At 54.9% G+C, this 25,138-nt stretch overlaps 1 protein-coding gene across 1 annotated transcript; it reads left to right on the top strand.

The window, feature by feature from the left end:
- Window positions 1-236: 236 nt before the first annotated feature.
- On the top strand, window positions 237-24,746 carry ZMAT5 (zinc finger matrin-type 5). The gene is made up of 6 exons (XM_017677430.3): window positions 237-367; window positions 11,272-11,426; window positions 15,860-15,922; window positions 17,309-17,389; window positions 18,946-19,057; window positions 24,343-24,746. Exons 2-6 carry the CDS (start codon window positions 11,300-11,302, stop codon window positions 24,470-24,472), a joined length of 513 nt encoding a protein of 170 aa, XP_017532919.1. The 5' UTR covers window positions 237-367; window positions 11,272-11,299; the 3' UTR covers window positions 24,473-24,746.
- The last annotated feature ends 392 nt before the right edge of the window (window positions 24,747-25,138 follow it).

Genomic DNA, 25,138 nt, shown 5'->3' with positions numbered 1-25,138 from the left:
GCCTTTATGGGATTTGTAGTTCTTTTAAATATCAGCGTTTGTGGTTTTGAACCACGGAAGTAACTGATTACTTGAGAGAAAAAGTCTCATAAGGTTCTCTTCAGAGCAGCCGAAATGGTTGGGTAAGATTACTCAACTTTTCTCAGTCATTACTTGCTGATTGAATATTTTGAAGTACAACAAGCGCTCGCGCTCCCTCCATTCCCCCTCCCCTCCCTCCCACCTTCGCGCTATCTCTGCTCTGATTCCCAAAGGCTTCTGGGAAGGGCGCACTGATACCCAAGGAAGGACTACGAATCCCAGCAAGCAGTTCGCTACGCGAGGGCGCAGGAGGAGGAGGAGGAGCCGTCGGGCCCTGAGGAGCCAGGTACCTACTTTGGTGGACATCGAGGAGCTAATCCTAGTGACTTTCTTCCCACTGGAGGATTGCTCCCGGCGGCGGGTCGCAACATTCAGCGGGCTGGGGAGTAGTTAGTGGGGTGTAGGGGACTGGGCGCCCGGGTTCCCGGCTCGTCTCGCCGCCTCTCTTTTCTGTCAGCCCCAATTACAGGCCTAGAGTTGGAGCTTGTGGCAGAAGTCGGGTCCCGGGGGCCCAGCCTCCTGTGCCCGACCTCTGGGGAAGGCAGTTTTGTCCGTGGCACCTGTTTCCTCATCCATGTACGTCGCAGCCGAGAACCCTGGCCTGGAAGGCGAGAGACCTGGGACCACGCATTTCTTCTTGGGAATAGAACCAGCGAGGGCTTTGGAATACTAGGGCCGTTCATGTATTTTCTGAACTCTTCATCTGGGTCATACTCCGGGGACCCAGCGGGGAACAAGTCCCTGCTCTCAGGGAGCGCTCATCTACTGTGTGTTGGGCAAGATGGGGAGATGCAGTGAAGACAAGGGATGTTTGTGAAGAGCAGAACACAGGTTAGGGAGGGGGTAGTGGTGCAATTTTTGCCAGGGTACCGAGGGCGACACTTAACCAGAGACCTGAATAAATAGGAGTGGGTCAAACAGGAAAACTTTGGTGCAGTCTTAAGATTGCTGCAGTGCTGAGATGTTGAATGGAAGGTGGGTGGAGTGGATTGTGAAGAGGTGGGCTCAGGTCAGTTCCTATTGAGCCTTGTACTCATGGTAAGGAGTGATTTTTTTCTAATTGCTTCTGGAAGCCGCTGAAGTGTTTTGAACTGGGATGTGACATGATCTAATTTACATGTTAATGTCATCATTCTGGCTGCCCTCTGGAGAATAGCCCAAAGAGGAAGTTGTGGTGGGTCAGTTGAGGCAGGATGGTAATTTAAGGTGTGGATTCGAGTAGTGATCAGATTTAGGATGTTTCTTGGGAGGTAGGGCAGAGAGAATAAGCTGGCATAGATTTAGGGTGTGTAGCAAAGAGGAATCAAGGATGACATCTGAGTTTTGACTTCAACAACTTGACATCGACAGGGATAGTCTTAAATTCTGTTTAGCCGTGTAAAGTTTGAGCTGCCCCTTAGACTTCAGGTGGAGATGTCAGAGGCAAACAATTTTTTTGTTTGTTTGTTTGTTATCATTAATCTACAATTTCATGAAGAACATTATGTTTACTAGGGTCCCCCCTTCACCAAGTCCTCCCTACAAACCCCATTACAGTCACTGTCCATCAGCGTAGTAAGATGTTGTAGAATCACTACTTGTCTTCTCTGTAGAGGCAAACAATTTTTAAAAAGTTTTCTCTAAGCCTTTGATTTCAACTTAGAAATTATTCTGTACATAAACCTAGAAACATAAGAACAATGACCATTAACTCAAATTGAACAAACTAAATTCCTTTAAACATTCAACCCTATTTACCACTTAATTACATTCTCTTACATATTTAATTCCACTTGTAAATTTAATGTATTTGATTTTAAGTATTTCAGATATAGAACCTAGCCAGCATAATTTACCTAGAATACTTAAACAGTTACTAGGAAATGTAATAAATGAAACTTACAAACATAATGAATTTCAAGTTCTTATAAACAGTTTAATATTTTTAATAGACAATCTAATTCTCTTATTTCACTCCTTCTTGGTCTGGAGAGCTAAAAGAAAATACATACTCCATCTCTGACATGAAATTAAGGTATGGGAGTCACCCTTAGTAGCTTTTACAGCACGCCAGGTGATTCTAACATGCAGCCAGTGTTTCCATCTATTTTACTAACCTCTCACTTGGTCATAAGGCTAATATCAATTACTGACATAGGTTGTCAATTACCTAACTATTTTAACTTTAAATCATGATGTTTATCTGTCATATATTCAGCATGTCAAATTCTTTTCAATGTCATAGATACTTACAAATACCAAGTTCAAATACACTGATTATTACTAAACTTAGGACAGGAACATTAATGCAGAATGAGTTTGATTTCTTTCCCAACCTCTATTTTCAGTCCTAAATTTTCCTGGAGTGACAGGATAAAACAGTTTCATCCAGTCTAATGAATTAGCATTTCAGTCAAGTTGGGGTTACCATTTCAGTGAGCTGAGGTTATTCATAATCAACCAATTTCTGACTGAGACACAAATCTGGGGGCTGGACCTACCCAGAGTGCCTGTCCCCAGCAGAGGTTGCCTTTGGGATTCAGGGAGTGGAGAGTTCAGTGAGTAGGAGACGGTCGTTACCCCAGGTTTCGTTTCTTAAGGGGTACCTACTAGGGGATACTAGACTCACTGTTTAAAATGTAGATTTCTGGCCCTCCAGATCTGCTGAGTCTGAATTCCTAAATCTGACCCAGAGACTTCATTTTTAATAAGCTCTCCACCAGAAGCCATGGAAAATTTTGAGCAAGAATTGTTTTAGAGGCTTGTTCTGATGCTGCTGCCCAGGGTGGGGTGAATGAAGAAGCTGGTTCAGGTGCAAGGAGATGAGACCCGCCTTGGGCAGCAGTGACGATGGCAACAGAGGGACAGATGGTATTTGGAGCCCATACTGGGGGCAGAAGGGGAGGCCGAGGGGGTTCTGAGTCCAGATATGTGGTTCAGAAGCCTCCTTCAGGCTATTTTTACCTTTCCTATTTGGAAACTCTGGCCTCCTGGGACCTGTAACTATCTGAGGAACCGTGGCTCCAGCTTGCAGCTCCCTAGGCCGGGTCTGCTCGGAATCAGGTGCGCCCTTCCAGCCTTCAGCCAGGGACTGGAGTAATGTCTGCCGGAGACCTCTTTATAAACATCAGCACCACCCCGGGCTGGTTCATCCTGGCGAACCAGGTCACTGGAACCGTCCGTGGCAGCCTCCTAAGAGGAAGGGAATAGTGTTTATCCATGCCTGACAAATTTAACACTTTTTTGAAGGGAACTTTTGGGGAAAATTTTTTTAAATGTAACATTCTCATCTGAGAAATGGACACCTTGATATCTACTCAGAAGGTCTCTTGAGGATTAAATAAGAGAATGAAAGCCAGGTGCCTAGATGGAATACATGCTATATATAGAAACTGGGAAAAATAGTCAAACACAAAATGAAAAAAATCCTGCACATAATCGTATTATCCAGAGACATAACCACAGTAAATGTTTTGTATCCGCTCTATCTTTGTGTGTGTGTGTGTGTGTGTGTGTGTGTGTGTGTGTTGGGCAGGGAGGCAGGGTTTGTCCTTGAAAAAGTGTTGTCCTACTGTACATACTGTTGTGATGACAAGCCGCGTGTCATTCAGCAATATGGAATGAACATTTGTCCAGGGGAGTTGATTTTTAATGCTGTGTGGACTCCATTGAATGAACAGATGGTGGCTTATGCCCCACTCCTGCTCCTTGCCAGCTGTGGGCTCCCTGTGTCCACAGTTTTTTAAGGCAAGATGAAGATAATGGGCTTTGTGCATCATATCATTGAACCACCACTCCCACCCCACATGGGACACTGAGCAGCCTGCCTGGCATGCGGTGAGCAGTGGGTAACTGTCAGCTCCTCTTCCTGTTGGACATTGAGACTGCAGTTTTAGGACGAGCTGCATTGCAGTGACTGTCTCGGCACCTGGATCTCTGAGATCATCTCTGATGATTTCCTTAAAGGAATTCGCTGTTAGATTCAGCTGCCCCTCTTTGGTACTCTGCATAGAGCTTATTACATAGTATTGTTACTGGAGGGGTGCATCTGTTGGCCACCCCCTGCATGTGCACCTTCTTGGGGGAGCAGGGACTGTGTAATGAGATGTAAACCCCGCTCTGGCAGAGAGGAAGTGCTGAGTGGGGAATGAATGACTGGAAAGGGAACACTGGAACCTCAGGGGTTGCATGCCAGGGGTAGTGCTCCTTTGACTTCTTTTGGGATTCGGGTCACTTCGTACCTGTGGCTGTCACAGATTGTGAAGTGATTTAGTTTTTTCATTCATATATTCTACTGTGTTAGTTAGCTATTGCTGCAGAACAGATTACCCCAAAACCTAGTGACTTAACACAACTAACATACAGTTTCCGAGCATCAGGCATCTGAAAATGGCTTAGCTGGTTCTGGCTCAGTCTCCCAAAATGACTGCTGTCATCTGGGGCTGCATTCACCTGAAGGCTTGACTGGGTTTGGAGGGTCTGCTTCTAAGCTTACGTATATGGCTGTTGGCAGGAGGCCTTGGTTCCTTGCTGCATGGGCTTCCCCACAGGGCTGACTCATATATGCAGCTTGCTTCCCTCAGAGCAAGTGATCAGAGAAGGGGAGACACCAGGATGGAAGCCTCATTGTCTTATAACATGATCTTGGAAGTAACATAGCGTGATGTCCACTTTGTTCTCTTAGTCACACAGACCAACCCTGACACAGTCAGGGAGGGGAGGACACAGAGTGCCAGCCCCAGGAGGGGAGACCACTGGAGGCCCCACAGCTGGCTGTCCCCTCCACGCATGTGTATTGAGCACCATCGGCATGCCTGGCACAGTGCTAAGTACCTAGCGCGTATGATTTAATCCTCTTAAAAGAGTCGTATGAAATAGTATCATTTTCCCCCATCTTCCAGAGGAGGCTCAGAGGGTAAGTCGTTGGCTGAGGTTTCACAGCCTAAAAGTGGCAGGGTTGAGAGTCAGTCCTGGGTTGAGTGATTAAAGATTGGCTTGGGTGGTCTGTGTGACTTTGAGAAAGCTCTTGCCCTCTCTGTTCTGGAGTCCATCATCAGCTACCTTAGACCAGCATTTCTTTGAGTGTGGTCTGTGGATTCTGCATCAGAGCTTCCTTAGATCCTGGCCCTGGCCCAGACCGACTGAGTTATGAATTGCTGTGGGTGGAGCTGCCATTGCCTTATACTGCGAGTAAGACGGTGTGCCTCACCCCAAGGGTTGGGACATGAGAGCGAGGTCAGGATGAGAAAGCTGTGTGGTTGCTACAAAACACCGGCGTATCTGAGGGAGGCCCTGAATGGCGACTCCTATCAGGGAAGACATCTGGATCTTCTGTTGGACTTGGTTCCCAAGTGGGCAGTCTGCAGGCCACCCCCTCAGGACATCTCTGATGCCATCAACTCCAGGCGGCAGGCATATGTGGCACGGGGACATTGCCATGCTCCTAGTGCGTGTGCAATAAAGCCATCCTCCGGCTGCAGTTTGCTGTTTACCTAGGGTCTGGCAGTGCCATAATTAGAAGAAATGACAGGTGAGCTTGAGGGCAGCCTGTGGTGAGCACATGTCCTGGATAATTACAGTGAACATCCCAGCCCTGGCCACAGCCGAGCTGGTGGCTTATTTTAGCCTTGTGCCAAAGACAGCTCTGTACCTGAGACACACTCAATGACACAATGAACGGAACCAGGAATATCAATGAGGCACAAATGTCTGCCCCGCAACAGCCTCATAGCAGAGCCGTGGGATGGGGAGAGAAAGGGATGTGTGGTCAGCCAGGCCCCCGTGTCTGTGCTGGCTCGGGCATGCCCTGACTGTGGGGTCTGAGCACATGGCTTCACAACATTGTGGTGAGGGCTCTCGAGAGGGTGCGTGGGGGTCCTCAGTGCTGCTGGCCCACTGGCAGCACTCAGGCTTATGAGAAATTACTGTTGTCTGTGTCGCTCCTAGCCTTGGCTTTGAGCACATTAGTAGTGAATATTTACAAACCTGTGTCCTCACCTGAGAAACGGACACCTTGGTAACTACTCAGAGGGTCTCTGAGGGTTATATAAGAGAATGAACGCCACATGCCTGGCCAGAGGAGTCAAAGAAGCTGTCTTTCCTCACCCCACCCCACCCATCCCCATTCTCTTTTCTTCCCTACTGATTGATAATCTCCTTGGGCTCAAAGGGCCGAGGTCAGGTGCCACGGGATGGTCAGGGGTGCTTTAAGAGAGTAGAGCTGGGCTCTGCCGGAGACGAAGTCCAGGGGGGAAGGTGGTGGTGGCACTGAAAGACCTGCCTTCGGGGCCTTCCGTGTCCCTCTTCTCTGTCCATCCTCGTCCTGGTCTCCAGATTCAAGCTTGAGAGGAGGGTCTGGGAGTTGTCCGTGAGCAGAGGGTGGGAGGCCTCAGATGCCGCAGGCAGCTGCTCCCTTGCTCGTTCCCCAAGCACGCACACATGCATGCACAGCCCTGTTGGGGTGCTGGGTTCGGCAGGACAAGCTGTATTCTAGTGGGAAGGCAGCATGCGTGATGTAAATCAGTATGTAGAAGGTGAGGCGAACTGTCGAAAGCAGCAGGTTGTAAGGGGGGGTGCAAGGTCCTACAACTGCAGCTTTGGTTGCAATTTTTTAAAAATATTTCTATTTTTTTTATTAGGGTATCATTGATATACACTTTTATGAAGGTTTCACAAGAAAAACAATGTGGTTACTACATTCACTCTTAATATCGAGTCCCTCCTGACCACCATGCCCCGTTGTAGTCCCTGTCCATCAGTGTCGTAAGATGCCACAGAGTCCCTACTTGTCTTCTCTGTGCTCCACTGTCTTCCCCGTGATTTCGGCTGCAATTTTGAATCGGGTCGGGGTGTGCTCTCCTGGAGGGGGAGGGAGGGAGCTACCTGGGCGGTTGTAGTGCCGACTGTGACAGCCTCCTTCTGGGGGCACCAGCGGTATGCTAGGCATCTTAATGCACTACTAGGTGCATCCACAGCAGCAGTAGGGTCCCTGTTTTACAGCTAAGGACAGACTCAGGGAGATGAAATAACTTTCCAGAGGTCACCCAGCTAATAAGTGGCGGAGCTGGGATTCAAACTCACACCTGTGTGACCCCAGAGGGTTGTCCCACTGGCCTTGCCTGCTGTCCCTTGGCCCTGAGGAGCCACCCTGTCACCTGGGGAAGCTCCAGGGAGCCAGCAGATGCTGTTGCAATCGTGGACCTGGTGTGTGGGTTGGAGACACCTCCTGTGTTCCCAGCGAGGGAGTGGGGCTGGATCGTTCTGTATTCCGGACAGGGCCTCGCTCACACACTGCCGAGCGCGCCAGCTCAGAGGATGAGGATGAATCACGGCAGAGAGGGCCAGCTTAGTCAGCACCCCATGCTGGTGTCTGGGCGCTGTTAGAGATGTCCAGCCGTCCCCGCCCCCCTCCCTGACCTCCCGCTCGGGGCTGCCAAGCGCAGTGGTACAGGCTGTGCCTTGTGCAAGGACGCCTGGCTGAGGACTGAGTCGGAGTGAAATATGCTCTGCTTGCCAAGTTGTGTCTGGCGGGGCACTGTATCTGTCCAGAGGATTCTGCAGCCGCACCTTTTCTTGATGTGTGCCAAGGCCCTGGAGCAGGAGGCCGTTGGTCGGGAGCTCTAGAAGTTCACAGTTGGGCAATGAGGTCACCTTGCTGAAGGCCAGCTCCTGCCCATGGAGAGGACTTCTGCCTCCAGGGGGACAGGCCTGTGAGAGGCGGGAAGCGCTGGCCCCCTGGAGCTGGTCTGGCCCCTGACATCCCCGGAGCAGTGGCATCTCTGCAGAGCTGCTGCATCGGGCAGGGGTCTGGGCCCACCTCTGCCTTGTGCTGAGTACTTTGGGCAACTCACTTCCCTCTTTTGGCCTCACTTTCCTCATCTTTATGTGGATCAGCTGGCCTCAGCGGTCATTTGGGCAGGGACTGACATCTGTTCCTCACTCTGAGTGTTGGTTTTCTGAACTACATACAGGCTTTTCAGAGGCCAGTAATGATGGTGATGACAGCCAGTGTTTCTTGAGGGCCTCCTGTGGGCCACGCCTCTGTACCAAGTGAAGTGTGTGTGTGTGTGTGTGTGTGTGTGTGTGTGTGTGTGTGTGTGTGTGTGTGTGTGTGTGTGTGTGTGTGTGTGTGTGTGTGTGTGTGTGTGTGTGTGTGTGTGTGTGTGTGTGTGTGTGTGTGTGTGTGTGTGTTCTCACAGCAACCCCTGAGGTGGCACTGTTCTCATCCCAGTTTTCGCAGACAGAACTGGGGCCAGAGGTCAGTTGCCCAAGGTCACAGAGTTAGAAAGCATTGGCGCTTCGATTTGAACCCAAATGGTTTGAGGAGACCCTCAGGATCACTTGGTCTAGCCGCCTGCTTCCTGCTTCACACATGGGGAAACTGAGGCCCAGAGAGAGCAAGTGATGGAGCCACAGCCTCACCCAGCAGAGCAGGGACTAGAGCACGGGGTCCCTTGACCTGTCAGGGACGGCTGAGCGCCTCCCTGTGCCAGATGGAGGGTGGCCAGGTGGGCAGAGGAAGGCATGGGTGGGTGGCACTGCTGCTATGGTTTGCAGCCAGGGCTGCTTCCCCCCGTGGTTTGTGCGTGTGAGAGAGAGAATGCAAACACACGCCAGCCCACACAGCTCAGCCCGGAGGGGCCCATCATTTAAGTCAGTGTTGCTGGGCCGGGGAGGCAGGTGTGTGTGGTCTTCATTAACTGATGGGTTGGTGGGAGGCTTTCCCAGCATCCCCGAGCCCAGGCCCCCTGAGACCCGCTCTGCCCTTCTTGGATGTGTTAACTGGGACACCTCAGAGCTCCTCGCTAAGCCTCAATTTCCTCATTCTCAAATGGGATTATAAAACATGCCTCTTGGCATTTGAAGGGGCCACATGGTCCCAGGGGTGTAGTGAGTGATTAATAAAGGAAAGGTGTCATCAGTATGATTTGTTGGGAGGAGACTTTGTAAGCGGTTAGGAGTGTGGGCTCTAGAGCCATCCTGCCTGGACTGTAAGCCCAATTCTGCTTTCTAGCATCGATCTTGGCTAAGTGACTTCACTTCTTGGAGCCTCAGTGCCCCCACCCCCAGAACAGTTGTAATGTGTCCTACCTGACAGGTTGTTCCCGAGGACTAAATGAGATGATGCATTATAAAGCTTTTAGCCTACTTCTGGCACATAGTAGGTGCTCAAGAATCAAATAATAGGTAATGTTGATTGAGTACTTGCTTAATGCCAGACATTACTAGAGTGTTTGAATTGCTATTACTCCTTTATTAATGTTTCATTTGGATTAGCACGTCTGTGTACTGCTTCCCAAGCAGTCAGCCCGCTGGTCAGACCCACTGCCTCACATCGTTACAGGGAAAGGTGAGGCCTCCAGGGTCACACCACTGGCTTTTCAGTGCCCTGTGGGGTTTTGTCCAGCTAAGTCTCCCAGAGAGCCACCCCTCCTCTCCCCATTACTCTCCACATTCAGCAGCTCCTCAGAGCTTCAAGCTTCGTGAATGGCTTGGTTAAGCGCTCAGCCATTAAACGTTCTTCTCTTATAATTTCAATCCAATTCCTATAACTCTATTGGCAAGACGGGGTATATTAGAGCTGCCAAATTTAATATATCAAGTCCATGTGTTTGGGATGCAATTTCTCAGCAACAGTGGGAGAAGAGAGGTTTTATACGTTTGCATTTTGAATGACTGTCTGTTCCTGATCCCACTGCAGCCCTTGACTTAATGGCTGTTGTCCCTGCCTCAGGAGTGGCTCTCTCCAGTGACCTGCCTGGCTGCTTGGACTGTCCAGGGGCCTTGTTTGTCTCTGTCTCTCTCCCCATTCTCATCCTCCCATGGTGCATTCCTCCATCCGTCCACCCTGTGGTCAGGTCCCAGATTTCTTTATTTGCTAGATCCTGCATTCCTCCATCCGTCCACCCTGTGGTCAGGTCCCAGATTTATCTTTATTTGCTAGATCCTGGGAGCCTGGGGCTTTTGCTGCTAGCTCCTACCTTGTGACCTTGGGGAAGTCACTTTCCTTCCTCCTCCAGGCCTTATGCACCTGATCTGGGAATCAAAGGGTCAAACTATAGAACATAAAGGGTGAGGGGTTGGTCTGGGCTCGGCCTTTGCAGATCCTATTTGATGGCCCTAAATGGACCCATTCGTCCTCTGGTCTTGTGTCACCAAACTGGGAGACCCAAGGGCTGGTCATGAGAGACATAGATCTGCCCATCTATAGCTGCAGATCCCCTGGGTCAGGGGTGGCAGCTGCGATCACCGGGGTTTTAAGGGTTTTAACACCCTGAAACATTCTCATTTCCCTCTGTGATTGGCTGGGGACCTGCCGCCTGAGAGTTTAGCTAATCTCTTTGGGAAGCTGTTTGCATTTCTGCTGAGCCCTCTGGCCCCTCCAAGCACTGAGCTGGCTGTGGAAGAGAGGACATAGGCAGTAGGATTTTAGGACACCTGGCTTTGCCTTCTGCCTCCCAGCTGTGTAACTCACGTGGGCAAATCACCTCCTTCCAAACCTCCCTTGTCCCACAAGGAAAAGGAGAATTCATTCATTTATTCAACAAGTATTTGGTTGCCTGTTCTGCATCTTGCACCACTTTGGGTGCTGGGGCTTTGATAATAAACAAAACGAAAGTATCCCAGCCCACATGGATCTATATTTCTGTTGGGGAGAAAGATGATAAACATAACAAGTAACTTGATACTTCAAAGGTGATTAAAATTAAGTCAGGAAATGGGGAAAGTAAGTGGAGGGTTCTGGTTTTAAATAACGTGGCCACAGGAGATTATTGCAAAGGTAGTATTCGAGCAAAGATGGAAGGAGTCAAGTGAGCAGGCGTGGCAGGCTTCTGGCAGAGGGGACAGCAGGGAGGTGCTGGGGGTAAGGTGGCGCTTCTGCAGCCTGGCTATGTGTGACGATTCCTGGGGGAGCTGTAAAGACCTGATGCCCAGGTCTCACCCTCTACAGTTCTGCTTTAACTGTCGTGGGTAGAAGCTGGGCATCACAGTTCAAGGACCCCCCCTGGAAGGAGGCCTCTCAGGCCGTAATCATCGACCCATGTAGCTCCTCATGGGGAGCCCTGGGGTTGAAGTGAGGTGGTGCACATGCGCAGAGCCGTCCTACGCAGCAGGCACCTGGCCCCTGGGGAGCACGCAGTATGGGCCATGTGCGGTGGTGGCATGGGGCATGGCCTTCACACTCTGACAGAGTGCTTTATGGCTTCCCAGGCAGTGGTGGCACGTGGCAGAGGTGGCCATGGGGAAGCGCTACTTCTGTGATTACTGTGACCGCTCCTTCCAGGACAACCTCCACAACCGCAAGAAGCACCTGAATGGGCTGCAGCACCTCAAGGCCAAGAAGGTCTGGTATGACATGTTCCGAGGTGGGTGCTGGCTGGCTCCATGGCTGAGCTGATGGAGCCCTGCTCTCCGGTCTTTTTTTTTTTTTTTCCCCCGGTCTTTCTTATTTCAGACAAGGAAGCACCATGGCCAGCAGCTGTCCTGGTCTGGGCTCTCAAGGAGTAAAAGAAAGAAGGCCTGATCCACTGGCCTCCAGGGGCAGATAGCCCTCCAGAGGGCAGGCTGGAACGTGAGCTGCTTTCCCCAGCAGTCTTACCCGAGAGCTCTATTCTTTCAGGCTCTGGGGATGCTGGGGCCAGAAAGAAGGCCTCTTCAAGGAGGTGATGTTTGTACAACAGCTAAAAGACGGGGAAAAGCCAGCCACACATTTTGGGCAGAGAGCATGCAGAAGCAGGCAGCCCAGAGCAAATCTCCAGGTGCTCTTTGTGCAGGAGAGAGGGTGTAGCAGGACACAGTGGGATGGGAGGAGGCTTGGGGCTGAAGCTGGTGACGGCAGGGCCAGATCGTGCAGGCCTGTGGAGGCCACGGTTAAGGGGGTGCACCGTCCTGAGGACAGAGGGCAGCCTTGGAAGGGCTTTAAGCAGTGGCCTATGTGCCCGAAGCTACATTTGACAGCGATGACTGTCTGCTGCATGAGCACTGGGTGCAGTAAATTGCTATTGAATGACTGGCTGACCAGGTGAATAACAGACGCCCGAGGGAGGGCTCTTTGAGGAAAGACTTTTTAGAGCAGGTGCCAGTGGAGCAAATGAGCTAAGGCCATAAGCACCTAGCCCAGGGCCTGACCCCTGGGGGGCACTCACTACAGGGGAGCATACCTCTATCATTAGACAGACACACTGAGGAATAGCGAAGGAGGTGCCGGGGAGGCCAGCCAGGAGCTGGGGCCAAAGGAGAGGAGTTTGGCAGGACAAGGGGGGTGGGCAGGAGCTCCTGGAGCTAGCCTGGGCAGGGCCAGTGCCTCACGAGTTGAAGAGAAGGATTCCAGGATGGGCCCAAAGCGGAAGGAAGGAGCTGAGTCCCACCTGCCTAGGAGGCAGGAGAAGGCAAGACAGACTTCCCCGTGCTGAGACTCAGAATTCAGAAGAAGGGAGTGAGCATTTATTGAGTGCCTGCTGCATGCCATTGTCTTCCCCAATTTGTCGTTTGCTTTTCTCGGCAAATCTCTAAGGCAGTAGATCTCACCCCTTTGAGCTAGGATCATCTAGAGACCTTGAAGTAAAAATGCTGATCACCTGACCACATCCCCAGAGGCAGGTTTGGGGTGGCACCTAGGTGTGGTATTTTCAGAGCTTTCCCAGGTTCTCCCCATTTGATGAGGGAGCTGAGGGCTCAGAGGCTTGGGTGAGGGAGGGTGGCCAGGCCAGGCCTGGCTGTGTTTGTGAGGGGCTAGGAGTCGGGGCAGAGGGGAATTCAGTGGCAGAGGGGTCTCCTAGGTACATGGGAGGCCTCTGGCCCTGTTGTCAGATCCAGTGGGGATTGTGACCTGGCACAGAGCTGAGCCTCAAGGAGTCACCTCCATCTGAGAACATCTGGGTCCTCGGGTCCAAGGATGATTGGCAGAGGCTGTTGTGTTACTCCCAGAGAAGATCAAACAGCAGGTGCCCTGAGGCCCTCCACAGGGCTCCTGCATTCCTAGTGCCCTCCCACATCTGCAGCCACATTCCGTTCTTAGGACAGCTCTTCAAGGGAGGCTGGGCAGGCCAGGGTCCCCACTTAGAGGTGGTGACTTCAAAATCCAGAGTGGTGAATTATTCACCTGGGGTCTTCAAACTGGCATCAGAGCTCTTACCACTTCTCAAGAAGCTTCCCCAAGGCTCCAGCTTCCCCAAGCAACTGCACAGCCCAGACTCTGGGGAAGCACATGGTACCCCAGCCTGGGCTGGGCCTCAACACCCACTTGCTCCCAGCTTCATGGCCTTGGATAAGCCCTCAGAGGGGCTGACCGTGCACCTGCCATGCAGGACAAGCCTGGGCCCTGGAGCTAGGCTGCCTGGGTCAACCACTCACAGTGTGGCCCTAATTTTGTCATGTATAAAATAGCCGTAACAATGGTACCCACCTCTCAGGGATGTGATGGGCTCAAGTAACCTCCTGATGACCATATGGCACATAAGATTTCACTAAGTAGTAACTATGCCCACAGGCCCACAAAAGGTTTGACCTCAGGCCATTTGTCTCATGGGCTCATTCATTCAGTCAGCACTTGGTAAGCCCTTAGCTTGTCTTTGGATGTTAGACAGGCTCCAAAGTCTTATAGGTGAATAAAACAGGGCCCCTCTCCTAAGCAACCCTGCTCTCAGTTACAGCAGTGTGTTCTGGATGCACACCTTGTCCTGCCCAGGCCTCCGTGCCCTGCCAACCCCTCCCTCCAAGCTCTGGCCACATCACCACTGCAGGTACTGTCCTGTCGGTGAGCATGCCCTTCCTGCTGTACTGCCCAGCCCCTCAGCCAGGGCAGGTCATTTGGCTGCATGTTTACCCCATTTATATCCACATGGCTTAGTGTGACTATTGGACTGGAAGGAAGAACCAGGTCTGACTTGTTCTCCACTAAATCCTCGTCCTGGCGTGGTGCCTGGCACACAGGATGTGCTCAGTAAATGTTTGTTAGATGAATGTCTAAATGAATGAGCAAACAAGCACAGGGCACCAGGGCAGCTGTTAATACTGGGCGATGAAGTGAGAAGGACCTGCGGGGTCAGATCCCGAGAAGCCCTGAACGCCAGGTGGAGCGCACCTTTTTTGTGCATGGGCCTAGGCCAGGGGTTCTCAACCCTAGGTGCACCTCAGAGTCACTGAGTAGCTTTTGACAGTTCTCATGCCCCTGCAGATGAATTAAAGAGGAACCCGAGAAGGATGCACTTGCCTCTGTATAGTTTAAAAGCCACCCAGTGATTTTGCCAGGTGGCTGGGGTTGAGAACCACCAGCCAGGTGCTAGGCAGCCTGCAACTCTTCTCCCACACTGAGTTACCCAGCCAGGTCCCCTCGCCTAGGACTCATGCTCAACCCCCTTTCAGTTCAGCTGTCCTGCCTGCAGGGGGCCCCTGCACAGTGCCCACATGCCCTGGGAAGGTCTGAGTGTGCCACGCCCAGTGCTGACAGGCACCCCCCACCCTGCTGGCGCGCCCCCCTGCTCCACCAGGCTACCCTTAGAGTGAGTCCTCTCACAACCACCTCCTGACCCCAGCAGCCTTTCCCTGCCCCCAGCCACCAGTTTCCCTGCCCTGGGGAGGGTGGAGCCCCTTCAGGGTCAGCCACTCACCCAGCCACCAGGAGATCGGCAGCGGCTTTAGATTCATACACGAGGGTTCAAACCTGCCATTTCCTAACTGTGTGCCCTTCCCCCTGTCTTTTCCCCTGAACCCCAGTTTCCCATCCTGCCAAATGGGGATTTTATGTGGATTTGTAGGAAGGAAATAAAAGAAGAATGGCTATAATTTGTTGAGCATCTGCTACAGAGCTTCTCGGCCCTGGCTGCACATTAGAGTCACCTGGGGAACTCGATGAGGAGGCTGCTCCTAACCCCGTTTTTCTAGCAATTCTAATGTGCCATCAGGGTTGGGAACTACTGGCCTCCTCAGCCAGGTGCTCTCTCTTTGTTATCTTACTCCTTTTCACAGCAGCTCTACCAAGTGAGAATTTTCCTCCCATTTTATATATGGGGAAACCGAGACTTGGAGAGATTAGCGGCTTGCCTGCGGCCGTCTGACCTGGAATCCAAAGCCCATGGGGTGCTTAGAGCTCCCCAGCAGCCTCCAGAAAACCTGGTGGGCAAGTGGGGAAAGTGCCCAGGCCTGGCCTGGCCTCTCCTCCAGGGTGACATCAGGTCGCCTCCCTCGCATGTCTTACTAATTTTGACCAATTCCTTGCCCATTGAGAAGCACACAAAATTTAAATCAGAAATATATGATGACAATAAAGGTGGGGAAAACCCAGGTTAAGGTTTGTGTCCAGACAGATGGCAGGGAGTCCTGCTCAGGCCAGGGCTGGCCCTGCCCTGAGAGCCCCCAGCCGGCGTGAGGAGGGAACCGAGAGCCGTGGGCCACCGCCTTGGCCTATGCGGTGATGCCTGTGCCCTGGGCCTTACCGGTGGGCACCAGGAAATTTTTTAGCTTTCTATTTTGAAATAATTCTAGATTCACTGGAAGTGGCAAAGGCAATACAGAGAAATCTTGTGGTCCCAGGATTAAATAAGGAAAAAACAAGTTCCCAGGTGCCTCCACTGTGCAGTCAAAGCCAAGAACCTCTGACCTATAACCTGGTTCTTTCCTGTGCCTGGGTTTGGGTGGGGTGGGAGGGGGTGAGGTCACTTGAAGCTTGGATCCCTCCACCCAGGCCCCCTACCCGTGGCGGTCCCCTCTTCAACTCCTCTATGGGTGGGTAACTTTCCTTTCTGATCTTAGTGGCGGGTAGATGTGTGCAGTTAAAGTCTGAACCCAGCCTCTCCTGCAGATGCAGCCGCCGTCTTGCTGGATGAACAGAACAAGCGGCCCTGCAGGAAGTTTCTGTTGACAGGTAAAGTACTCCGCGCAGTTCAGGTCCCTGCCAGAGACCAGCACGCCCAGTGTGCCCTGCTTGGCCCTCTGCAGAGCCTCCCCAGCCCTGGCCGCCATCCTGAGCCTGCTCTGTGGCCTTGGCACATCAGCCCGCTGGGCAGCTGGAGCCTTCCCAGGGTTTGTGCCCTAGGACTCCCAGGACTGATCCTTAGCTCTTCAGACCTGGAATGGGATTTTAGCAGCCCACCCAGAACAGGCAAGTGCCAGATTGCAGGTAAACCTGGGAGACGCTGATGGGGGGAATAGACTGGCTGATTAAATTAGCCTGGGAGCCCGGCCTTGCTCTGCCCTCCCTCCCAGCTGGCAGGGCTAGAAGCACTAGCAGGTCTGACGGTGTCAAGAAGGTTCAGAATTAGAACCAACAATGCTAGGTATTGATTTGACTGCTTAATATCCAGCCAATAAAGACACATATAGGTCAAAGAGATAAAAACCTCAGTAAGTGAAGGATCCAAAAAGATAGGTGAAAATAATGGTGGAAAAATAAGGCAAAGCCAGGGGAATGAGTAGTTTCCTACATAAGGTCCTATATACTCTTTAAGGGTTTGGCCCTGAGTTTCCTAGCAGCCAAGGCAAAGAGGAAAACCCCAATGATTAACATGGTGTCCCCTGCTGGGTTTAAAGGGAGCTCAGCACTGGGGAGAGGCTCTGCTCTTGGCCTAGGGAAGCTGGGTGGATGGCCCATCAGGAGACAGGGCTGCCCTGAGAGCGGCCACCAGGCCTGCAGATCAGGAGCCTCCCCCCACAGACCTCACCTCTATGTGAACATGCCACTGGTAGGTTATGCTGGCGTCAGCCCTGCAGTCGCCTGTTATTTTGAGAAACATTTTGGTCTCCCTGGTTGAGATTCAGAAAGCCACCCTGGGCTTTGGTACCTCATTGACAAAGCTGCCATTAAAGCCTTTCTGGGGAGCAGTCCACTGCTTGGGACAATGGACACAAGGTACCAGGCAGGTACCAGTGGAGGGCCTGTGCAGTGGCCTGGAGTGGAGAGGGGAAACGTGACCTTTCCAGGGACCCCCCTGTTACTTGTTGAGGCTGGGGAACGGGCTGGGGGACCGGTGACAGGGAACAAGCCTGCAGAGGCTTGTGCCGCCCAGTCACGAAAGCCTGCAGTGGGATTTCATCCCAGCCTGGGAAGGGCTGTGAGCAGGGCATGATGGACCAGACAGGTCACTCAGGTGGGGCGGGGCCAGAGAGAGTCTGGGCTTTCCCTCCGGTGGGGCTGCTCCTCTTGAGGCTATGAAGCCCCGCCCCTAAAGTCCCAGCAGCCCCTCCCCCAGGAGTCCCCGCCGGTCGCGGGGAGACCCCATCCCCAGTGTGTGTGACAGCCTTTCCGTTACAGGCCAGTGTGACTTTGGCTCCAACTGCAGATTTTCCCACATGTCGGAGCGAGACCTCCAGGAGCTGAGTGTCCAGGTGGAGGGTACGTGTTGGCAGGTGCCCCGCGCTGGGCAGAGGGAGGCTGCTGGGGGGCTGCGGGATCTGAGGCTGGAGAGGCTGCCTCCCCACCTCCCCCAATTTTGTGGCCGCCGCGGATGATGGGATGGGTGTCAGCAGCTGCCTCCAAGCTGCCCTGGGCACGAAGCAGGAGCAGAGGAGCCCCCATCCTTGTCCCCTGCTGGGTTTGAAGGGACCTGGGGGGCTTCCTGCCCAGGAACCTCAAGGATGTACCCCCGCTCCCTGGGCCCTGCTGCCGGCCCAGCATCCAGTCGTGCTTGCCTGCCCTGTGGCCATCAGGCAGCACGTATCACGCCCCTCTGGGACCTGGCAGGCCGCTGAGGCCCTGGGGGCAAGGGGATGAAGAGAGGACCTGCCTGCCCTCGGGAGTCCCAGGCCTGCTGATTCCAAGGAGCAAGTTCAGCTTCCCTTGGAAACTGCGCGTCTGCCTCTGGGAGGCTCACGTTTTACTTCTCCAGTTAGAGGAAAGGAAGTTCCCACTTAGAAGGTCTTTCTCAGTCTTCTCACCTAGCCCCTCACTGAACAGATGGAGAAACTGAAGCCAGCACTTGGGCAGCACACTGAGCCCTGGCAGGTTAGAGGTTGACTCCTGTGTCCCTGTCTTCAAGGCGCTGCTGCTCATTTTTCCCTCTGTCCAGGTGGCCTCTGGAGTGGCCTCTGCCCCCCTGATGGGCCTCACTCCCCTCTGATGAGCCAGACTTCCGGGAATGTCCTGCCCTAGGGAGCTGGTGGCAGTGTGGCCACAGCCCTGGCACAAACACTGCTTTTCCAGGACCTTTCACAGGGTGGACATGAGGCCCCATGGGCCCAGCCAGTGGCAATGGTGGCATCTCTAGCTCTTCACTGTTGTTGGCTCCTGTAAACAGCTGGTCCATGGCAGGGAGAGCATAGCCTGGGGGCCTGGGGACACAGGGAAGGGAGAGGCCCGAGGGTACTAGGAGCAGAGGCATGTCCCCAGCTGTCAACCTGGACAGTCCTGGCTCTGCCACATCCCCTGTGAGGTTGGCACGTGGCTTAGCCTCTTGGAGGCCATGTCCAACCCATGGAACATGACCACTTGTGAAGATGGAGTGGGATGCATGCACATGTGCCTGGGGCCCCCAAGTGTGATTGTTTTTCTCTGCAAAGGTTTTTATAGGACACTGTATGAGAAGAAAAATCAGGGTCAGAGACCTGGCACATGGCAGGGCCAAGGTGCAAACCCTGTCTTGCCCCGTTCTGTGGTCCACATTGCCCCCCAATCCTAGGTTTGGACTCCAATGAGGACCAGGGTCTCTACATGCATTATCCTGTGTACAACTCCAAAAAGCTCTGGAGGCAGCCAGTGTTCTGTTTCTATTTGACAAGGAAACTGGGTGCGACCCAGAGGGGCAGGCCTGGGGAGGTGACAGCAGGCTCCTGGCCTCCCACCCTGTGCCCTGCCAACCCCAGCCCAGGGGGGTTCCGGCTGCTTTGTGGAAGGGAAGGGGTCGGGTGGGGTGAGTGTGCCCCTCATTTGGCTCTGTCCCCCTATCCCCACAGAGGAGAGGCGTGCCAGGGAGTGGCCACTAGACATCACCGAGCTCCCTGAAGGCCATCTGGAGGACTGGCTGGAAAAGAGAGCCAAGCGACGGAGCTCAGCCCCAAGCAGCAGGTACAGGCCCTGGGGATCCCCTCCTCCCATGCCCTCTGAGAGCCAGCCTGCTGTGACCTGAAGCTGAGCCGTCTATGTGAACTGCCCAGGCCCAGAAACCAGACACAGACCACCCCCACCAGAGCTCCCAGAGGGAGGGCCCCATCGGGGCTTTTGGGTCCCCAGGCTCTGGCCAGAGGCCAAGGTGTGGAAGTCCCCACACCTGGGCTCATCCCCCTGCCGTAGCAGCTCCTTCCTTACTGGCGTCTGTGCGGGCTGAAGGGGAAACAGGTGGCTAAGCCAGCTGGACTCCACATCACCAGGCCCACTGCCAGAGGGAGCAGCCTGATCATTGTTAGGGGGGCCTCAGTGTGCCAGTCACCGCTCCATCCCCTCTAGGGCCCTGCCAGGTAGGCATGGTTACCCCCACCTGCAAGACGGGCATGTGAAGCTTACAGGAGTGTGACATGGCCAAGGACATGCAGCCAAGAAAAGGCAGAGCTGGGGTGGCCTGGAGATGCAACAGGCTCGTCTTTGTCCCACTGCCTCCCTGAGGAGGGCCTGGCACCCAGGAGTTTCGAGGTGATAGGGCGCCCTTCACCTCTTGTGTGGGGAGCACCCGGGGCAGGAGCCCTCGGGGTGCGGAGCATGCATTCCCAGGCTGCCCTTTTCATGGTCGCAGCCAGACCAGACCCAGGGCTTCTGGGCTCTTCTAGCAGGTCCTGAAGGAGAGGGCAGGGAGGGGCTCCCGGATGTGCTGGTGACCTGCTCCTGACCGTAGCGCCGCCCACCCTGGGCTGCCTTCCCCTTCCTCATCTTGCAGTTGGGCTTCAGACTCCATGAGCTCTCTGGTGAGGTCTCCTGGGACCGTGGCCTGGCCTGGGCCGGGTGGCTGATGGAACGGCCTGAGGGGTGAGGCCTTCCCTTGGGGCTCCCCCAGGAGGGGAGTGTTGAGAGTCAAGCTCCTTGCTTTCCCTGCGCCCCAAGGAAGAGAGCTTGTTGTGGTGTTTTAAAACTAACTTGAATTATTTTATATCTTTGTTTTAAGTCTGCGCCTGGTTTTTGTCCCCCCACTTGAAAATACACGATACAAACATGACGCATACGTTGGAGTGTGGCGTCCCTCCCTTGTGGCCCTCCATGAAGTGGCTGTGATTTTGGTGTTGTGGGCACGCTGGCCTTGGGTCTAGTCCAGGGGTCCGTGTCCCGCACTCCCGGCTCCTTTAGCCGGGGCGTCAGGGGGCTTCCCACTCGCCCCTGCTGTGCTCTGCGCCCCCCTCCTCCCCTGGTCGCCCACCCCCTGCTCTGGCTTGGGTGCCCCTCGTTTGGGAATGAGCACCAGAAGCTGGGCACCTCCTGAGCTTGTGCGAAGGGCTCGAGTGGACTGAGCTGCAGCTGGCTGGGCCAGAGTGAGTGCAGGGGTGGGCAGAGATGGGTGCCCTCGAGGCCCTGCCTTGGGACAGACATGTCCCAGCCCTCTCCAGCACACCTGTGACCCGGAGAGTCAGAGGCCTCGGGGATGAGACGGAGAAATAGGCTGAGTGACAGGCACAGAGTCGCAGAGGCGACGACCGCATGGTCATCAGGTGTGCGTGGTGCTGTGGTGTGCCCAGCACTCAACCCTCAGCACTTTGGGGGACGGGCACCCCCAGTTTGTAGCTAAGGAATCTCAGCATCTCCAGGAGGCTCTCACTGTCCTGGCCGCACACCTGCTACCCGTAGCAGCACCCGGCTGTCCCTTGAGGGGGAGCTTCAGCCCCTGCTTGGGGCCCTGAGCCTGGGCCATCTCTGTTCATGGCTGACCCGGGGCCCTGTGCGGCTAGAGGTCTGAAGTGCTAGTGGCAGTAGCTGACTGCCGGGATGGCAGTGACCCCCCAGAACAGGGCCTGCAGCCGGGCAGCTGCGCCCTAGGCCCCGGGGAGTCTGCACCCTGCTTCCGGGCTCCTCTCCTCATGGCCACCCGGCCCAGCCCTTCCAGGGACCTGCTTTCCTGGGGAGCCACTTGTTGGGTGTGCTCGTGGGCCTGCTCACCTGCTGCCTGGGCGCTTGGGCCAAAATGAGTCCCTCCCTGGGCAGAACAGGCCTGTCCAGCCTTGGGAAAAAAGGTCGTTGGAAGAGAGGTGACCGTTTATTACTGCTTTTGCCTTGCTACCTGCTGTTCCGCGGCCCCCCCAGCAGGCTGGCCAGGTGAGAACTGATACTTCTGCCCTGTGGCCCACGGGCTGTGGGCTCTACTCCAGCACCCAAGGCCCCAGTCCGCAGGGTTCAAGCCTGAGGGCTGCTGTGCTCCACTCCCGCCATCCTCAAGGCCACAGAAACGGTGCCCTCTATGCCCCTCATCCTGCCCCAGCCCTCCGAGGCGGCCACCTCCCCTCTGCTCCCATACAAAGCCCCGCCCAGCATCTAGAGCACCCCCTGGCCCTGGCCTCCACTTAAACCCGCCCGGGCTTCTTCCCCCGCAGGACCCAGGGGAACTTCCCTGCCACCTCCCAGTCCCCACAGGATGCTTGGCAGCTTCTTAGAAGAGGTGGGCATTTCTGCTCCCAGGGCACCTGGCATACATACACTGTTTCCTCCGCCTGGAACTACCTCCCGACTCTGCCCAGCCAAGGCAGACCCATCCTTCAGGGTTTAGCTAAGACATCTCCCCCGCCCGCCCTGGGCCTCTCCTCAGGGCCGAACTCACACTGTCGTCAGTCCGCCTGGCAGGGGCACAGGACATGCTGACTGCATGAGAGGGCATTTTGGAGAGCAAGGTCCCTGGCCTGGAGGGCTGTCTCCTGGGTGTTAGGGGACCTGTCTGGTGGCAGGCACAACCTCAGAGGGGCAGCCGAGCCCCCTGCTAGGCCAGCGCTTGTCCCTGCTCTCTGCTGGTGGCTCCTCATACTGTGACTCTGTCCCTGTTAATCTCCCCCTCTGTGCCCCTCTCTGGCCTATGCCCTGGGCGTTAGTGGGCACTGGTCTCGGGGTGTCTGTTTCCTCCCCCAGGGCACAGGGTGCAGATGCAGCCTGGCCCACCTGGAGCCACCCAGATCGAGGGCTCCAGCCCCACAGGCTGAGCAGAGCCCTCAAGGTGAGCCAGGCCAACCCTCCTTGTAAAAGGGGGAAACGGAGGCTGTGAGGCCCCAGCGGGCACACTGTGCGGTCCCCACAGCAGACTGCCCCTGAGGGACCTGCGGAGGGCAGCCTGCAGCCGGAGGGAGGGCAGACCTCAGGCAGGCAGACTAACCAACCCCCGGTGAGGCCAGCGCCTGCCCTGCTCTCCGCTGGTGGCTCTGCAGACTGTGACTCTGTCCCTCTTAATCTCCCCCTCTGTGCCCCTCTGTGCCCCTCTCTGGGCTGGCACTCCTGTTCCAGCTCACGTGCCTCCCTGAGTCTCTCTCCTGACTGAGACACTGGCTGGGGAAAGCAGAGGAGAGCTGCTCCTGTCCTTGTGCATGGGGCACCTCAGTGTCCCTGTGTGCTCTGTGTCTGGGGCCCGGGGCATGTACCAGTGAGTGTCTGAGCACACGCAGAGGGTGCCCTTCCCCTGGGGCGCTGCCTCAGGGCGTGCAGGGGCCCAGGTCTCAGCTACCCAGGACTGCCCCGTTTCCTAGAGGAAGGGCCTCAGGCTCACAGGAAGGGACTCTCCAGGGTCACACCCTCTTTGCAGAGAACCGCGGTCACCCCAGTCCCTTGGGTGGTGCCCAGTCTCGGCTAGCAGCTGGGTTCTCCCTTCGAGCAACGGCGGAGCCTACCTCGCTCCCGCCCTTCTCTGTGGTTGATGGAGTTTATGAAGTCTCCCCAGCCCCATAAATCATGCCAGGAACTGCTCTCTGCACTTCGCAGCAGGCAGCAGGCAGCTGAGCAGGGGAATTCCCTGCCCTCCTGCAGCAGGAAGCCCCAGAGGCTGCGCCTGGGGCTGCCCCAGGTCCTCACAGTGGGTCCGGCCTGAGGGGCAGGCTGGGCAGGCGCAGCGAGGCAGACTCCTGGGGCTCCTGGCCCAGTCCCGCACTTCCACCTGGAAGGCCTGAGACCCCTCCAAGCCTCTCACAGAGGGCCCAGGACTTCCCCTTTTCACAGGGGGCTGGCCACTGGGCCCCTGAGCCTGCCCGGTGCTGGGGGAGCTGAAGCAGGGGGGACCCATGTGTGAAGACCCCGGTATAGGTTATATTCCAGCCCCTAGCCCCGTAATGTGTCACTTGGGCATGTGATTGGCTCCATGCCCCTCAGTTGCCTGACCTATGAAATGGGTTTGCCGGAAGCTCCTTGAGCCTGCTCTAGGCTGTGGTGTCTGGCCCAGAGTAGTGCCTAGTCAGTAAGAGTGTGTGGGTTGCTGTTTGTCGTCAGGTTCACCAGGCACCTCCCTGTGCCAGGCCTGGCTCTGGGCACTGGGGAAACAGTGGGAGCGCACCCCAACCCCCTGGTCTCCGTCCTCTGAGCGCTCGGTCCCTGGGGGAGACGTGAGCTCTCGGGTGAGATCGGTGCCCTCCGCAGCCTGCGAGGGTCGAGTCCAGAAGGATCAGAATGAGGAGCAGCTGGTGGTCGGAGGCCACCTCTGCCTCAGTCGGCTCCCCTAGGACAGGGTGGCCCATCTGGGGACCCAGGGTGGGTGCTTCAAAGAGGCCCTGGGTTCCCCGGAGGTGGGTTCCCAGGAGCTGGCTCTGGGGATGGTGGACCTTGAGGGGAAGGAGAGTGAGCAGCATGAGAAATGAGGCTTTTAAAAACATTTTAGACAATATTTTTTTCTGATTTCAAAGGCTTGCGTGCTTGTAAAACTTCTTGAAAAGTATAAAGAAGTAAAAAAATCACCCATAACTGCACCACTCAGATAGAACCACTGTTAACATTTTGCTGTGTCTTCCAGGTTTTTTTTATGCATTTATATATGTTATATATCTTTAAACAAAAATAGTATCATGCTATATACATTATTTTATAAGCTTTTTCTCCCTACTCACACAGTACAGCATGACGCCTTTCCTCACCAGTGCATATAAGTCTGCCTTAATTTTTACTCAGGCTGCGTAGCATTCTCTGCTGTGGACGTGCATGTGTAGTTCATCAGTCCCCCACGGGTGGAGACTTAGGTTATTTCCATTTCTTGTAGCTGAGCCTCTGCCCACAACCCCACTCTCTCCTTGGGCTCATTCTTGGAGGTGAGGTTGCTGGCTCAGAGGGTCTGCATGTTTTTGAGCCTTTGCCTTCCAGAAGGCCGTGCAGGCTGCTCACCCTCCCCAGGGTGGCAGGGAGGGTGAGCTGGGGTGTCCCAGCTTCGGCCCGGGCTGTGCCCCACTCTAATTCTCTGCTCTTCTCATTCTCTCTAGGGTCCAGCCCATCAGAACCACTGTCTTCCAGTACCCTGTGGGCTGGCCGCCAGTCCAGGAGCTGCCTCCATCCTTGAGGGCACCCCCGCCTGGGGGGTGGCCCCTGCAGCCCAGTGTCCAATGGGGCTGAGCCCCTTGTCCCCAGCTGACCCCCACCTGGTCGGCTCTTTGCGTTAGTCACAGTAACAGTAAGGGCTCACCCTGGGGATGTCTGTGGTACCCCATAGAGCCTCTGAAGCCATCAGCTCACAGAAGCCCAGGAGTCCTCCCCCAGCCCTGGGCCTGGCTCTGTGCCGGGCAGCTCCAGCCTCCCTTTCCTCCACACTCCCTCCCTCACCGGGCAGCTTGACAAGAGGGTGAGAAAACTTCCTTCCGGTTGTTTATAAAGAAAGTCTGTCACCACAGTGGTGTGGCTGTACTTCCCCCGTGCCCAGCACCCTCGGCTCTGAGCTCTGCCCCTGGTCCGAGGACAGGCAGGGCTGGTGTGAGATGAGGCCCCGGCAGGGTGAATGGTGTTTGCTGCCCGTCTCCCGGGGGATTTAGAAGCCCGGCCGGCAGACGGTACACCAGCATGGCTGTGACCGCCACCCCAGCCAGAAGTGGCTCCAGATGTGGCGAGAGGAGCCTGACGCGGTCTGCCGTCCCAGCTCCCGCACCTGCCGTGCTGAGCTGGTGCCTGAACGCGAGAGGGCACAACTGGGGCAGGGGTCGGGGCTGGGTCCGCAGCCTGAACAGTGTAGGGAAGTAGGCGTGCCAAGAAGGATGGGCCTTGCACTTGGGAGGTGGCCTGGCTGCA

The sequence above is a fragment of the Manis javanica genome, chromosome 15 (assembly GCF_040802235.1).
Source record: "Manis javanica isolate MJ-LG chromosome 15, MJ_LKY, whole genome shotgun sequence".
In the NCBI taxonomy this organism is placed as follows: domain Eukaryota; kingdom Metazoa; phylum Chordata; class Mammalia; order Pholidota; family Manidae; genus Manis; species Manis javanica.
Note: the sequence above shows the minus strand (reverse complement) of the source record. Positions and strands in the feature narration are given on the sequence as shown.

Bases quoted from the DNA above. Each gene is read 5' to 3' on its own strand.
- ZMAT5 (XM_017677430.3), top strand. From the start codon at position 11,300: ATGGGGAAGCGCTACTTCTGTGATTACTGTGACCGCTCCTTCCAGGAC. The intron at 17,390-18,945 runs GTACGTGTTGGC...CTATCCCCACAG, and splicing joins GCTGAGTGTCCAGGTGGAGG to AGGAGAGGCGTGCCAGGGAG. The intron at 19,058-24,342 runs GTACAGGCCCTG...CATTCTCTCTAG, and splicing joins AGCTCAGCCCCAAGCAGCAG to GGTCCAGCCCATCAGAACCA.